General features: G+C 41.1%; 1 protein-coding gene across 1 annotated transcript; it reads right to left on the bottom strand.

Annotated features, from left to right (window-relative positions):
• Positions 1 to 915: 915 nt before the first annotated feature.
• On the bottom strand, positions 916 to 15851 carry LOC5515255 (CUB and sushi domain-containing protein 3). Its single transcript, XM_032384852.2, has 19 exons — positions 15595 to 15851; positions 13680 to 13820; positions 12899 to 13069; positions 12415 to 12600; positions 11601 to 11786; positions 10812 to 10985; positions 9862 to 10041; positions 9502 to 9684; positions 8489 to 8656; positions 7441 to 7608; positions 7167 to 7334; positions 6627 to 6809; positions 6234 to 6401; positions 5793 to 5960; positions 5254 to 5424; positions 4403 to 4558; positions 2828 to 3120; positions 2362 to 2524; positions 916 to 2097 (listed from the first exon to the last, which is right to left on the bottom strand). The coding sequence occupies exons 1-19, from the start codon at positions 15647 to 15649 to the stop codon at positions 1712 to 1714; spliced, it is 3468 nt and encodes a 1155-aa protein (XP_032240743.2). The 5' UTR covers positions 15650 to 15851; the 3' UTR covers positions 916 to 1711.
• Between the last annotated feature and the right edge of the window lie 1174 nt (positions 15852 to 17025).

Genomic DNA, 17025 nt, shown 5'->3' with positions numbered 1-17025 from the left:
TGGGCTTGTTTCCCGTCCCTATGACGTCCTTATACCCAACTGCCATCTTATAAGAGACTGTGTAGCGACTTATCCAACCTCTCGCACTGGCCTTCATGGCAATGCCTGTGATTTTGTATGGCTTGTCAAATTTCATTTGGAGAAACGGTTGCTTGTCGCTATAGCACCATACTGATGGCCCATTGAGCTTAGGGAAGGCTTTGGACTGAATCGCAGTGTCCGTGAGTGGATTCACGCAATCTTAAAAACAAACAAACAGCTGCTTTACGCTGTTCTTATCGTGGGACATAAACAACCATATTCGTCATAGATTAAATGGGACCTAGTCCATGTAATCTGCTTAATAATACCCTAACAAAGATGTGTGTTTTTTACCGCCTGTTGATGAACTATTTTCGTCAAACCACCCTCTTCAGCATTCTAAATATGTAAATTGTTTGAAACCCTTATCTTCTGTACACTGTTCCATTGGGTAAATTCACTCCTCTAAAAGCCAAATCTAGGGCTTACCTAAATTCAGTTTACATCTTGTTATCAATTACATTTTCTTGCAAGAGCAATGCAAGAAAAATCAGTTATTACTGGTTCACTAAAAACTCTATGAGCCCCATTAAAGAATTATCAGAAGAGAGTAGAGCCTTGAAAATGAATAACTATTACTAGTAAAACCGTCGCCACTAATAATAGACGTCACTTTTATTTCTGAAGGAATATCAGAGTTTAATATTTAACCGAGGTAGTTCAGAATGAGTTATTTTTAACCATCGTTACTTATTTATCCAAAAGTGCAAAAAGGAGAAGCTGTTGGCTGTTATTGTTTTGTCGATTTTCCTCGGAGCCTCCGACGGTTGCCTTCCCATATGGTCAGAGGGGCTAACATACTTTCTAGGCTACCAAATACAGAGAAAGGACTCCTTCGGTTAAACAATTCGCTTTATTAACCTCCATTTGTCGAAAAGTTTCTAACATTTTTTTTTTTGCACCCTTATATGCAGCCATATGGCATATGTAAGAACTCCTGAGTTGAGGTGGTTTTTGGCTCGTTTTTTAGCGCATGCGCGAGGGTGTGAAACCTCTGCTAGCAGGGGTGGAACGAGGTACCACTACAGTACAGAGCTTCTTAGGCATGGTGGAGAGACGTTAACATAGTGCAATTAGTTTTACTTGTTTATTTTACAAACAGAGTCTGTTATTATGAAATGTGATATTCTAAGTATTGAAACACTTGCCTTTTCTGACACAGCAGAAATATACCTATAATTATATATAAACCTTCAATTATTAGGTGCCACTCAATGCTACCCCAACAACCACAGGAGACCTAAAATTATTAGAGCATCTTCCCTTCTTTTTTATCTTTTGCAATATCCATGTTGAGGTGGTGTTTGTATATCTATCAGGGCAAGGGGTGGGGCACTTGGGAGCACGTGCACCCCCAATATTTTAAAAAAATATAAGGAAATGACCAGAAGGGGCGTGGCTGTGCCCCCCGAATATTTCCATAATGTTTCTGTATTGTGCCCCCCCCCCCCCCCCCAATCAAACGTGGCCTGCTACGGCCTTGTCTATGTTGAGGTGGTCACGTGTTAAATCTATTGTCCTCAAATATTTTCAGAGCTCTTCCAGTGTTTCTCCCCTTTGCTACTTATCTACCTATTTTTTTCCTTTGTTAAATACAATCATGTCTCTATTATTTACAATGATCACAAGCTCAAGTGCTCGGACAAAACGTTGGTCTCTTGAGAAGCCGAATATCCTTGATCTCGAGTGACAATGTATCCCCGTCATCGAAGAGAACTCTGTAATAGCGCGATCCGATGGTTGCTATAGTCCCTGCATAGTAGACATCTCCCCACCTCGCGATAACACGGGTACCTCTTTTGAGATCCTCAGGCATTGGAACAAAGTCCAGAACAAATGGGAACCCTGTGTTTCTTGGCAACTTCTGGTATTCTGTAGTATCTTCTCTTTTGGATTCGATGTCAACCTCGACAAATGAATCCCCGATGGTTTTCACATAAGCCTTGAAATAGTAATCAGCGTTTCTAAGATTCGTGCCCCATTTCCCGAACACTCGGGATCCCACCATGACGCACCCTGAAGATATACAATGAGCTCAGATTAACATTCGTCAAAAATTGATAGAACGGGTGAGCGATTAGATTTCAAAAAGCTAAGCTTTGTTAAATCATTATATTAAACAATAAGATTTAAAATATCAAGAGCATAACGAAAAGTGTCCCTAAGCTATTAATACTTATTAACACCTTTTTTCAGCACGTTAAGCGGTTATGTCTGACATTGTGGCTGTTTAAAGTTAACAGTCAAAGAATGCTTCAAAGAAATACAATTCCTACTCACCGGAAGGAAGATCACAACCGTACACCTCCACTCGCATGCACGCCGGGCTGGATTTCGAGAAGCCGCCTTTCTTTTTTGGCAGAATCCGTATTTTTCTTGCGATAAACGGGTTCTGGATTTGATGCTTTTTGACAGCAAAAGAGTCTCTATTTCCCACAAACAGCTAGGAAGAAGAGCAAAAAACATTATATAGTAGAAACGTATTGAAGGGGGGAGGGGGAGGGGGCAGACATGCACATGGCCGAGAGAGACTGGGGCGTGTTGTTGTTGTAAAAATCGAGACGAAGCGAGTTTTGAATGCTCAGAGAATCACATGTATAATCAACAACGAGAGTTAAATACAAACTGGTAAAATCCAACGTGACGTGAGTATTGTGCCGTGGGAGCAGCTACGACACAGTGTCTTTCCCATGTAAAGACAAAAAAGGCCTTATGAATATGGCCTGCAATGATTACATGTACTTACTTTCTCAGTGTTTCTCTCTCTGTAGTCGTTAAAAGACATTCCTGCAAGGTTACTGCTGACTGTGAAATGCCCAACCCATCTACTGTCCTTAGCGCTGCCCTGGGTCGCTAGGCCGGTGACCTTGTAGGGCTTCCCAAAGTCGATCTCAAGGTGGGGATAATGGTCCGGAGAGCACCAAGCTCCATCTCCATTCAGTCTTGCATTCGAAGGGGCGCGAAACCATTGGTGCGATGAGGCTACGATTTGACTGTTGGTGATGCCACCGCTCTCCATTCCCAAGGCCGAGCCACACGCTGGTAAATGAAACAAAGAGGCATATCAACGCCCGCAATTACTATTGACAGCCGCTAATTCAATCCCAACGATAAAAAGATCGATCCGATCGGTTCCCCTGCAAGATTTAAGTAGTCTTTCTATCTCTAAATAAATAAATAAATAAATAAATAAATAAATAAATAAATAAATAAATAAATAAATAAATAAATAAATAAATAAATAAATAAATAAATAAATAAATAAATAAATAAATAAATAAATAAATAAATAAATAAAATAAAAAAATCCCTAGAGGGCTCCTTTGCGAAATCGAGCTAAACCCCCTTATTTTGAAAAAAATATATGATTCAATTTTTCCCGCCAATATGCCCCTTGAACGAAGTCGCGACCAGAGTTTTATGAAGACCCCTTTTCTGCTTTTCGCACTATATACATATGACACATTCACATACAATATAACAGTATGTTTTTTAACTATTCAAAATATTTAAAACCAAAATCGTTGGAATAGACAGGACTTTGTTTCTTTTTCGGATTCCAATATATTTAAGCTACAAGTAAATAATTTATTCTTGTTTTTTCTCTCCCTGCTATGATCGAAAAAGATCAATGGAGGTTTTTGAAAACACTTTTTATTGGAGAATAAGATTTACAAGTATTTTAAACCTTAATTACAATATTCTACATAACAGAACATTCTTGAAGAGAATATGAAAACTTTAAATTGCTTAAGTTTGAAAAAAAGCAACATTAACAGTAGCCTTCATCATCATCATCATTATTATCATCGTCATCATCATCAGCAGCAGCATTACCAATATCACAAGCTGAATTTTAACACACGATCATCTGATTGGCTGAAAAATGGCGAGGTCACATAATTTCGAGTACTACAGAGAGCGTGAAATTGCAATATACACAGAAATTAAGATATTTTTTCTATAATATTTTTTTATGAAAAACAATAATCGGCTTAAAATTTGATTTGTTTACATGAAGCGGTTAATTATAAACAGGATTTGCCAAAATCGAATCCCCGCATTTTTTATTTATTTAGCTATTGCTTTCATTTTTTTTGCAGGGATAATCGAGCAGATAATTTTTTTATGATTATTAGTGGAAAATACTTTTTCTTGTTTACTTCATTTTTCGCGTCAAACTTAAGAATTAGAAGTGATCAAGGTTTTCCTGTAATTTACGTTTCAGTTTTGATCACTCCAAAGACTGTGGCGCTGTAAGCAAAAATGCCTTTGTCGTATCCACCACATCATGCTGTCGTCATCGAGTAATTCAAATTACCTTCGCATCTCGGTGAATCATGTGACCACCTTCCATCTTCGCAGACTATCGTAGAAAATCCCTGCATCTGACATGTGTAAGTGAGGGAGGATCCGTGAGTGAAGTCACTGCCATTCCTGGCAGAGCTTGCAGGGATTCCAGGGTCGACACAGTCGGCTTGAGAGAGAAAAGCAGTAAATCATAAATGATTAAGGAAAATATCAACCAATTGCTGTCGTTTTTCTAAATGGTCGAAAAGAGCCTGGGCAAACAAAATCTCAGTGTTGAATCGTTCGAGTAAAGGTACGAAAGGCTGACTTCGGTCGCTGTTTTGACTTACTGTACAGCATTAAAACCATACTGTACAAAATATGACAGACTTGTTTGATAATGAGGGAGTCATAAAGAACTGAAATTTTAACCTTAAGTTTGATCTAGTTTTCTTAGTATTCGCCAAAATGTGACAGTTCGCCGGTAAAAAGCCGCCACTTCAAAACAAAAAGACTGGTTAACCGAGCGGTACTGGAACTAGCTTTGCGTGATGTTCGGGCTTATTTTCAAAATGGCGGCCTGCAAAATCGTAGTGGTAATGAATTCTTGCAAGTTTGTGTGAAAATCCTCGACGTGCACAGTTCTAGGGCGACAAAAAAATAATAATCGAAGGGGACTTCCAAATATGGTATGTAAATTCCTTGAATTGACCGAACAAACTGGAAAAACGCCTAAGGAGGATTGAAACTCTGCGCGCTCTTTAGCTCGTTACCCCGTGGTTTTGGCTCCGAAATGGAAAATCGCGTATTTCGGGATGTTTCACCAAAGGGATTTTTGGGGATTTAAAAGATGGAGAGCTATTCCGAGAAATACTGCCCTACCTTTGCAGAGTGGAATTTTCTCACTCCACGTGCCGTCCTTGCGACATTGCAGCCAATAAGATCCCACTCTGGTGTAACCATTGTTACAAGTAAATCTAACCCATGAGTCATGTGTGAATGAATCACCGTTACGCTGACCATTAGCGGGCGCAGGTAGTTCAGGGCAAACGCCTGCAAGAGTCACGTGTTAGTCATTTGCATGTCAACCCAAAGGCAACAGTTGAAGTGTTTTACAGGGGCGTAGCTAGGGGGCCCAGTCCCCCCCTTTTAGCAGCCAAAAATACAGTAAATGTATGAGACATTATCTAAAACACGTGAGAAAATGCATTGAAAGTACCTTTTGGGCCCCCTCCTTTTCAAAATCCTGGCTACGCCGCTGTTTTATATCATTTTGTTTAAATCTATGAAAAGCCCATCTTGTTATCTTATTCATAATAATTAATCACCATTTTTTTTCTTCTTTTTTAAGTGTTAGTGATTAGAGCTGTTTCAGTGGGATAGAATTCACGGTATACGGTTTGTAAATAATGATGGCATACCTTCGCAAGTAGGTATTGTGTCATTCCAGTTTCCACTGTTACAAACTATTGCAGATGCTCCTTTCAGCTGAAATCCCTTGTTGCAACCAAAGCTAACGCTCTGACCGTGTTCATAATTCGACCCTCGCTTGAATCCGTCCAATGGCGCTCCAGGATCGTTACATGTGGCTACAAGTTCAGAAAAAAAGCGAGTGAAAAGAAGTGAGTCTTCGCTGTTTTTAGCTGTTAGATAGATATAGTTCAGGGGCAGGATTGGGGCAGGATAGGGGATGGAAGAGGGGGGGAAGGGAGGGGGCTAATATTTTAAACATCTGAGGGATGTAAATTCCCCTAAAAGTAATGCTTTGTATATGAATTTACCCTAAAAGTTCCCAATATTAGAATTCCCCATATTAGAATAGCCCTTAAAATCAGGCCCGTATCAAGGTGGGTGCAGGGTACCTTCGCATGTGGGTGGTCCGGGGGTCCACATTCCGTCCCGACAGGTAATGCGGTCTTGGCCACTCAATGTGAAGCCCTTATAGCATGAATATATGACTTGTGCACCGTTATTATAAAGGCTTCCTATCGTTGCGCCATTCACAATTCTCCCAGGATTTCCACATTGTGCTGAAAGAAATAGCATACCTCATTGGAGCTTTCAAGATGTTCGTAACAAAGATATCTAATATTATTGGCTTGTCTAGAAAATGGGAAAAGAATGTCTTATTCACAATCAATTCCCTTAAATAAGGGCGTATTGAGTTATAATCAATAGGGCTTCAAAACAGCAGAACGAAAACAGAACTCCATAAAAAAACATAACTGTATAGATATTTCGTTTCCTCCCCTCACCTTTACACTCAGGCACTGGCGAGCTCCACCTGCCGTCATTGCATACGAGTTGAGTTTGGCCATCAGGATCAGTGCCAGGGTCACATCGGTACGTAACACGATCTGCGTGCCTCACGTAGCTCCAAGGACGAACGCTACCTTCTATAGAGCCGCGATTTGGAGCATTTCCGACTCGGCATTGCCCTGGAAATTAAAACGACCTCAAGGATGATTAACACGGACAGTGCAAAGTGGATGGGAACATGCAACCATCAACTAGCTGAAAATGTAGGAAACAACGCACTTGTCTGGGACACTTTTAACACATTTTTGGTTAAAAAACAAAACAAACAAACAAAAAAACCATGTCAGCGATTGGAGCTTGTCGATCTTGCCGAGGCGCTTTTCAGTTATGTTAAGATAATCTTCCTGTATTGAATAAAGGTGTTTTTAAAATTAAAAAGATTTGACGATCTTCCATAATATGGAATATTGGCTTGCTTGCTGTATTTGTAAAATTTTTCGGAACGCTGAAACTACCTAAAGGAAAACATTACTTACGTTTGCATTCCGGTCTGAGGCCATCCCATGATCCTCCACGACAAGTTAATTGACTGTTACCATAGAGATCATAACCTCTGTAACAGGAGAAAGATACGCTTTTGCCATCCAAAAAGTCGTTTCCATGGAGAAATCCATTGGTTGGTTTTCCGGGATTGTCACACAAGGCTTGAAAAACAACAACAAACAAAGCATACATAACCACGCATGTGCAGATGTGTTAGAAAAATCATTAAACAGACTAGACATTAAGTTGAATGGCTGGGTGACTTACCTATACATTTAGGTAAATCATCGCTCCACCGACCATCATTACACGTACTCGAGGACGCACCGATTCGTCTAAATCGAGAGTTACAATAGAAGTCGATGCGCTTTCCGTGGCGAAAGTCCCATCCAGACACTCTGCCGTTTGCGAGATTCCCAGGAAAAACACAAGGCGCTGAGGAGCCAACCGGGAATGGAAATCACCTTACAGTCGTTAAGATAAAAGCCGAAAGAGTATGCGTGACATTTTCTATAGAAGCACCACGGCATGAAATCCAAAACAAGAAAAAGTGATGCCAAAGTTTTGGTTGCAACCCTTCCCTGGATAGGCCAATGCTGGAGATTGGACTAAAAAATGCCGCAGACGATTTTGCTTCATGTTTTTAAAAGTTTCAATTTATGAGTGCATTTACCCCTGCCGAGCATTTATGAAAGCCGCAAATACTTGCAGTAAATTCGTGCTGTGGTTGAATTCTGGCCCGTGTTTAACAATACTTGCAGTATTTTTGTGCTGTGATTGGATTCTGGCCCGTGTTTAACAAATTATGTCACGTGACCATGAAAATTTTATTAGTCTCTTGAAGGACTTTTAACCGCAATTCATCATTTTTTTAAGGAAGGATATAAGGATACAGGCTTTCCATCCGTCAATTGCAAAAAAAATATTTTTTTTTTTACGATTTATTGACAGAAAAGACGACTTTTTGAGATTTTATTCGACCTTTAGTTTGTAACAGATCATTTACGGGAAATGATTCTGATGATAACACGGGATGATGGTAAGCCTGTGAGCAATCTCGTGTTTTCTCTGGAGTGAGGGGTAGTATTTTTGTTTTTGTTTTTCTATTGTGACAATATCGAAAATATATATTTTTCCGAGTACTGGGTCATTTATTCTTATTAAAAAATGGTTTACGTTTTTATTGTCTTTCGGGTTATTAATTTATTATTTATAATCTATTCATAATCGATTTTTGCTTGTTGCATAAAACTCATTCTATGCTTTCAAATTAAGTGCTAAAATATCTTAATGATAACAAGGATTTAGCACCTACCTAGGCATTTAGGCGCTTGTTTGTCCCATCGCCCGTTGTTACAAGTGATAGTATCAGAGCCCTCCATTTGCCAGTTCACAGGGCAGCTAAACCGGACTTGTTTGCCGTGTGTGAAGTCATGGTCGCGGCGAAAGCCCCCTTTAGGTGTCCCGGGATCTCCACATGGGGCTGAAACAAGGAGATGTTACCAGGTAAACGGTAAGAAGGTCTACAGTAGACCGTATCTTTCTGTTCATTTACTTCCCTTCCCTTTCCTTTCCCTTTGATCTCATCCCTTTAATTCTATTACCTTTTCTTTCTTTTCATTTAATCTCCACCTTCCCTTCTTTTAACTTTCCTTTCCCTTTCCTTCTACCCTTCCGTCTATTCCCTTTCCCCCTTTTCTATTCTCTTTCGGTCCCTTCCCTTTCCCTTCAATCTCTACCCTTCCTGCTATTCCCTATCCCTTCCCTTTTATTCCCTTTCCTATCCTCTTGCTTCGATTTAATCTCTTACATTCCCTTTCCTTTCCTTCCCTTTTATTTCCCTTCAATTTTCATCCTTGCCTTCTATTCCCTTTCCTTCCCTTCTATTCCCTTTCCTTCCCTTCTATTTCCTTCAATATCTACCCTCACATTCTATACCCTATACCTTCCTTTTCTTTTCCTTTCAATCCCTACCCCTCCATTCTATCCCCTTTCCCTTCCTTTCAATCCCTACCCCTCCATTCTATCCCCTTTCCCTTCCTTTCAATCCCTACCCCTCCATTCTATCCCCTTTCCCTTCCCTTCAATCTCTACCCTCCCCTACTATTCCCTTTCCTTCCCACTCACCCTTCCATTCTCTTGCTATACTCCGCTTGCTATACCTTCCGCTACCCTTCTCTTTCCATCAAGTTTCACCCCATCTTATCCCTTCTCCTCATTTTTCTTCCCATAGCATCCAGTCTCAATCCATCCTATCTCTTTCTCACTTCCCATTCAATTTCATTCCATAACCCTTTACCTTCGCAAAAAAGTTTCCTGTTTACTTACCTAGGCAAATCGGTACTTTTCCCGTCCACGTCTTGGTTTCGCTGCAGACGATGACCTGCGCTCCGCCACTCATGGTGAAGTTCTTCTTACATTCGTAGGTCACCGTGTCACCGTAGATATATTTGTCTTTGTCAGGGTTTCGGCCACCGAAGCGAGGTGTACCTGGGTCGTCGCACTCAACAGCTAAACCAACAACAAAAGCTTTATATAAAAACCCGACACCAACCTGATCGGCTATCGTTTATCTACAAATCTTACTTTCACGTTAGCGAAAGAGAGTATGAATGATGATAAAAAAAATCCTTTTTTCCTTCAGTTTGGGGTACACATAGTGACTGTTGACAGTTGTGAGATACTTACGGTCGCATTTCGTGAATGTTCCGTCCCATCGCCCATCTTCTTGACAAACACGCACTCGTGATCCTTTTAACTCGTGGCCCTTCTTCACGCATTGGAACGATACCCTCCCCTGGTAGGTAGTTTTTGTCTCTTCGGTCTTGGCGCCGTTCTTTGGAGTAGGGAGTGAGCCACAATCAACAGCTGAAATCAAGGAGGATCATCATCATCATCATCAGCAGCAGCAGCAGCACCACCACCACCACCACCACCACCACCACCACCACCGGCAACACCGCCACCACCGCCGCCGCAACCGCCACCACCGCCACCACCGGCAACACCCCCACCGCCACCGCCGCCGCCGCCACCACCATCATCATCATCAGTGTCGTCGTCGTCGTCGCCGCCAACACCACCACCACCATCACCATCACCACCATCAGCATCAGCATCAGCATCAGCATCAGCATCCTCATCATCATCATCATCATCATCATCATCATCATCATCATCATCATCATCATCATCATCATCCTCATCATCATCATCATCAGCAGCAGCAGCAGCAGCAGCAGCACAACCACCACCGGCAACACCGCCACCACCGCCGCCACCACCGGCAACACCGCCACCGCCACCACCACCGCCACCGCCACCGCCGCCACCACCATCATCATCATCATCGTCGTCGTCGTCGTCGTCTTCATCATGATCAGCATCAACAACAAAAACAATAAGTAATAGCATCGTAACTTCCACCATCACCGTCCCGTCAATAATTATTGTTATCATAATTCTTCACATCATCATCACTATCATCATTACCATCACCACCTCTCGTTGTTATCACTAATACAAACAATCCACCATCTTTGTTGTCGCCATCATCATTATTTCTCGGACGTTACAGGTAAACATTAAACAGCTCATCATTCTATTTCACTTCGTAACATCTATTTCATCAGACTCACGTTGACAAGTAGGCGTGACCCCGCTCCATTTCTGGTTTGATTGACACTGTCTGAACGCTGGTCCGACCCTGATGTGACCGCGGTCGCATGAGAAGAACACTTTACTTTTGAACGTGTACACTTGACCGCTCCGTCCCCCGTTAGCAGGGGTCCCAGGATCTCCGCAACTTTTAGCTGAAAATTAAGGGGAAGTTAATTGATAAACCTCTGTAAACTGTGAAACTCGAGTAAACTGTAAAGTCAGCACTTTTTTATAATTAAAATTATGTCAGTAAATCTTTCTTATGTTTAAATTTTGATTTCCCAAGAAACACGACCGAAACACGTTAAAATAGCATATTTCCATACTTCCCGAAACACGTTAAAATAGCATATTTCGTTGTATTATATATTATATAAAGTATATATTTTTTTGTAACCGGTCGGGACGATATTTTTTCCCAGCAAAAAAAAAACGGGCTGGGGAGCAGATATTTCGCGGAACAGATCCGTTTTGTGCCCTTGCCACTAGGTAGGGTTTAATAGGTAATTTTCATGTATTTTCATCAAAGATTTTTGATTAAAAAAAAACGGTAAAACCTATATTGATTTTGACTTCTATAGCTCTCCAAAACAATACTGACATCGGGATGGATTCAAAATTTTACAAAGTGGGGAGCACCATACTGTAAAAATCTATGGATTTTAATTTCCATTTTTTTTTTCCCGAAACATCATTACGAGGGGGAGAATTCCGAATTCCGTTTCCCTTCCCCCCGGGATCCTCCTCTTAAGATTTCTTCAACGTACGTAAGCATTGGAATGTTGTCGAGTCCCAGGTTCCCTTCAAGCACGTCTGCATTCTGCTCCCGATGCCGTAGTATCCAAACTCGCACTTGTAGAGTACCACGTCGTTAAACGAGTACTTGTCCTTGTCCATACTCGGCTTGAGAAAGATGGCATTATCTGGTTTGACAGGTTTTCCACAAGACGGCACTGCAACCAAAACAGACATATCAATCAAATATATTTGCCTTAGAAGAAGATAACATACGATAAATATAAAATACACACCTCAATGAAATATACTTTGAAGGAGATTAAAAACGATATATGAAATACTCATCTCAATCAAATATACTTGCCTTAGAAGGAGATTACATACGATAAATATAAAATACACATCTCAATGAAATATACTTGCCTTAGAAGGAGATAACATACGATAAATATAAAATGCGCGGCATGCACGTACACAGGGGGGTGCGCAGTGTGTACGTGCGCCCCCCCCCCCCCCCCCCTTGGCAACCAAAAAGGTTGTCATTTCAAATGGGGGACCGTCAAATACTATATTTGTAATAATCAAGCTAGTTGTAAAAAAAGGAATCAGTCAGAATAGGCGCAAACTACAGGAAAAAGACGTCGGGAAAGAACTTTTTTCTCTGAGAGAACCATCTTCTTAACAAAGAAAGATCAGCAAGTTCAATGTGTCAGACTATAATCACTAGTAACACTTATACCTAAAAGCCGACGACGATTTCTTGTTTCTTGAGTGCTATACATAACACTATTTCTGTATTCAGTAATGCCGGTAATGGTGCATCGACAACCACTTGATACTTACGGCTGCAGTTGGGAGTCTTGTCGCTCCAGTCCCCACTCTTCATACAGGTAATAACCGCTGACCCTACCAGTTGAGTTCCGGGAAAGCACCAGTAGCGAATTGAGGTTCCTACACGGTGGGAAGAGTCAGATCTCCCTTTATCTCTGTTGCCGTAAGGAGTATCACCAGGATCCTTGCAAAATTTCCCTTGGAAATAAGCATAAAATAGATCAGTAGTAGAAATTGATTCGCTTTGATACCTCGCGCTTCGTATGGACGAAAAAACCGGCCTAAAACAGCCGACTACCCAAACATGAGAAATACTCAACTTTTAAGAAATAAATTTTACTTTCATCGTCAGCATAAACTCGACTATCGACATAAATCTCATCATCCTTATGCAAGTGAAACACTGCGTCGCGATAAATCACATCTTCGTGCAAGCAGAGAAATACTTTTTGCATCGCGATAAATTCCATCTATCGCCTGAGAGCAGAATACTCACTGCATCGCGTCTTCTTTCCATCCCATTTGCCTATTCCTCGGCATGTCCGAGTCTCAGGCCCCCTGCGTTGATACGGCTGAGTACAACTATACGTCACGGTATCTCCGAGTCCCGTGCCAGTCTTTCTCTTTTGGCCATTAGATATGGATGGCGGCTCGCCACAACTTAGTCCTGGCAACCAGAGAATTGTGGCGCATTTATTCAAGTAAACACTTTTTTATCGTCATCATTACCACCATCAGCATCGTCATCAACACCATCATAATCACTATCTTTAACATCATCACTATCGTCGTTAACACCAGCGAATCAGCATTAACATTTAAAAAAATCTCAATATCACGGTCTACATAATCATCGTCATCACTATCTGTTGTTAGGTCTTCAGTTCTTTCTTCTCTTTTAATATCGCTTGCTCTTCTTTAATCATTTGCTGTCGAATCCGTTGTATTGCGATGCCGCATTTTCAAAATATCTTTTTTTTCTTTTGGGATTTTCTGTTCCGCCAGTCAAATTATTCTAAGCCAATCAGATTCATGCCATCTCTCGCCTAGTGCAGTTGCCTGGCTTTCTGTCGCGACACTGTCTGGTTTTCGTCCAGAGGGAAGCCAGGGAAGTGCACAAAGCGAGACTCTGATTGGCTCAGAATGGTTTTACTAACGGAACAGAAAACAAAACAAATTGTGTTTTGAAAACGCGGGTCGCGTTCGACAGTAACAACAACTCATAATATCTCTTGTATCCTTACATTCTTGTATTCTTGTATATTTTGTATTCTTACCCGGCGTAATGCAGCTCATTCCACAGTCCCCGTCACACAAGCACTTTTTCTTGTCCATGCAATCGCTATCAGATGAGCACGCATCCTCGCAGTACCGCCAGGGCTTCTTGTTTGTACGCTTGCAGCTCTTTGCTCCAAGAACTGGCAACATAAGGAAAAGCGTGTTCACTACCGCATTTTCTGCGAACCTTTGTCAAAATCTTTGTCAAAATCTTTGTCAAAGCCTTTGTCAAAACCTTTGTCAAAATCTTTGTCAAAATCTTTGTCAAAATCTTTGTCAAAATCTTTGTCAAAATCTTTGTCAAAATTTTTTTTCAAAATTTTCTAAATGATAGACGGTGTCTCTGCCTTCCATCATTAAAACTGAATTGGAAACCATTTCTTTGCCAGCCAATGTTTTTGGTTAAAAGCGGGTATTCGTACCATGGCACCTGGGGAGAAGGGGGACATAAAAGGGGGATAATGGTTGTGATACGGGTAGAAATTGGTGGCAGGGGGGAGGGCGGGAGGGTGATTGTGGGGATAATGCTACGTTGAGTGGAGTTGGACTATAAGGAGTGTATGGGATAGATAGATAGGAATTGATTGGAAACCATTTCGTTGCTAGCCAATGAAGTTTCAGGAAAGCAAAAGTTTCAAGAAAGGGGGGGCCGGACTTACGCGCCCCTGTATGGAAGCCAGAAGACGATTAAGAAGGCGATAGAGTGTTTGAAAACCGTGAGTGCATGATTTAAAGACGGAGGGGTGGTGGTGGTGGTGGTGGTGGTGGTGGGGAGGGGTGTAAGGCAAATATGTTGGGAACCTATTAGATAAGAGGAATATCATTTTTTTCAATTCAAGTAAAATATCGTCAATCTATTGCTAGCAAGCAAAATCAGGCCCGTACCCAGGGGGGTGCAGGGGGTGCGAATGCACCCCCCCCCCCCACACACACACACACAACGACCGAAGGTCCAATTTCGATTCTCAATAGACGTGCTATTTGTAGACAAAACTAAAACTAGATCACTATGTAGAGCTAGAGCTAGATCACTATGTATGTAGCCAAATCCGACAATAAACGACCCGTGGAGATACTGCAAAGGCATTAAAAAATCGGTGTTGGTCAGATTTTTATCAGAGAGCTCACTCCCCCCCCCCCCCCCCCCCCGGAAAAATTAGGTCCACTTTTTCTGATTTCGCACCGCCCCAAGAAAAATACTGTGAAATTATTGCTTATCTTCTATAGCCAGAATATTTCTTGAAAGTGTGAAAAAAAAAATAGAATGAAAGACAAATATTGATACCCAAGTAAGAAAAAAAATACAAAATCCGATTTTCTGAAATACGAGATCTAGGAACGCCACACTTTCCCACGCTCTTGGTAGAATGAATAGATAAATAGGTTCTCGAGACTGGTAAATAATACCAAAATTGTTATGAGGAGATTTTATAAAAAATCGTAGAGCTACATTATCTCAGGACCCCCACTGCTACTAAAAAGATATTAGTTACATAGCATGTTGTATTTTAGAAAAAAACAATCGTATATGACGTATATGATGGGCAGGAGGGAGGGGAGGGGGAGGGTTGTTATGGAGTCGACTTGAAACTCCTGGCTAAAGCAATCATGTTGTGCAGCGAAGGTATAAAATACTTTGATTTTCTAATCACTTTTCCAATAACGTTTTTGCTATTCCATTTAATTTATCATCTACCTATCTTTGCAAAGACTAATCCGCCAAAATTTTGGATTTCATTATATGTGACTGGATACCTCGATATGATTTGTGTAAACCCCAATAAAAATTCCTACATAAAGATTTGATAGAAATGAAGAGAGCATTATTGTTTGAAAGCTACACATACTGTTTATGCGAATACGATTATCTATATGCAATATTTTCCAACATTTTGAGAGAGTCAATATACTCACCAGAACAGAACCAGCAAAACACGACACACAGCAAAAATATAAGCGTAACTTTCATGGTTTTGCGTGAATAGCATCCAAATTGCTCCTTCGTCTATCTCCACATCGACGTAGGGAAGTCAAAATGCGACGTTTCAGTATGAGCACTGTTAATTTGAAGCGATGTCTTTCTTTCGAATAGAGGAAGTCGAATGCTGACTTGCTTTGCTACGTCCTGCAATATGAGCCGTGTTTGGCCCGCTATTTCGTATGCTGTGAAGAGTGAGGCTATCTGGTTTCAGCACGTAATGGGAGAGCGAGGCCCGTCTGATGGAGGTCAAGACAAGGGGAGATATGACGAGATGATGAGAAGATATGAATCATGCCAGCGCACACACCCTTCCGGACTTGGCTTAGGCTAGCTTTTACAACAGTATCAAGGGTTCTAAAAGAATAAAACGACAACAGGCTGGGAATCGGGATTTGGATAACCGAGAACGGGGTTTAGATCATCAGGAAGGGGATTTTAGCTTCTAGAAACAGGAATGGAATCTAGATCTCAACTTCAGAACCCTCCAATGACTCCAAAATACACATTTAAAAACTTGAAATTGTCTTTGGGTGTTCCCACAAGTAAGTTGTATATAAAGTATTAAAGAGAATTACAGAATGAAATTGTGTAATGAATATTTGATTGCTCAAACATTTTGAACATTTTCTCAAACGGTTGTGTTTTTTATTTGTAACGACATTGTTTAGCATACCTTGGGGCTTATTTAATGCCCAACTGATGCGAGTCCAAGGAAAAAAAGGTATTTTTACATTTTTCTTTCTGAAAACAAAATGAACGATAAGATGTAAAGGATAAGATAAATAAATGCCAAACCTCAGCGAATGCTCTTGATTTTCTCGTGACGGAGAGTGGTGTAATATTTTTTTGGGGGCACGGTAGTTAGGGAAGTTGGGCTACTCCTTATTATGGATGTCGATACTAAAGGGGGGTGAAATGACCCACTTTTTGGCCGCAAAAGGAGGGGTGTACGCGCCTGAGAAAGGTGTGTCTGACTTAGGCTCTTTAAATCGACGAACCCAAGGTGCAATGCTCGCGTTTGTTTGTGGTGACAAACATTGGTCTGTGAGCCCCCGGGATCGCGGAGTAAGGTTAAAACTCGTATTTGTGTAGAATACCGCTTATTGCGCATTACTTCAGACACTTAACTTCCGGCGGAAGAGATAGCAACGCATGCTTCGGCGCTCCAGACTCCTTTGTATAGCGTGATTCAGCAACTCCGGAACTTCTAAGAGAGGTCAAAAGTTCGCTTTAGCGAGAAAGGTATCTCGTAACGTTCCGAATGTGGTCTGAGATATGTCCTCGAATGACGTTTCCAGGTTTTAATATTTAGCATTGAGTTGATCGTGTTTGTTATTCACAACTGGGAGATGGACCCTGCGATT

Source organism: Nematostella vectensis, chromosome 8 (genome assembly GCF_932526225.1).
Source record: "Nematostella vectensis chromosome 8, jaNemVect1.1, whole genome shotgun sequence".
NCBI lineage: Eukaryota > Metazoa > Cnidaria > Anthozoa > Actiniaria > Edwardsiidae > Nematostella > Nematostella vectensis.
The sequence above is the reverse complement of the archived record's forward strand: the minus strand, read 5'-3'. Positions and strand labels throughout refer to the sequence as shown.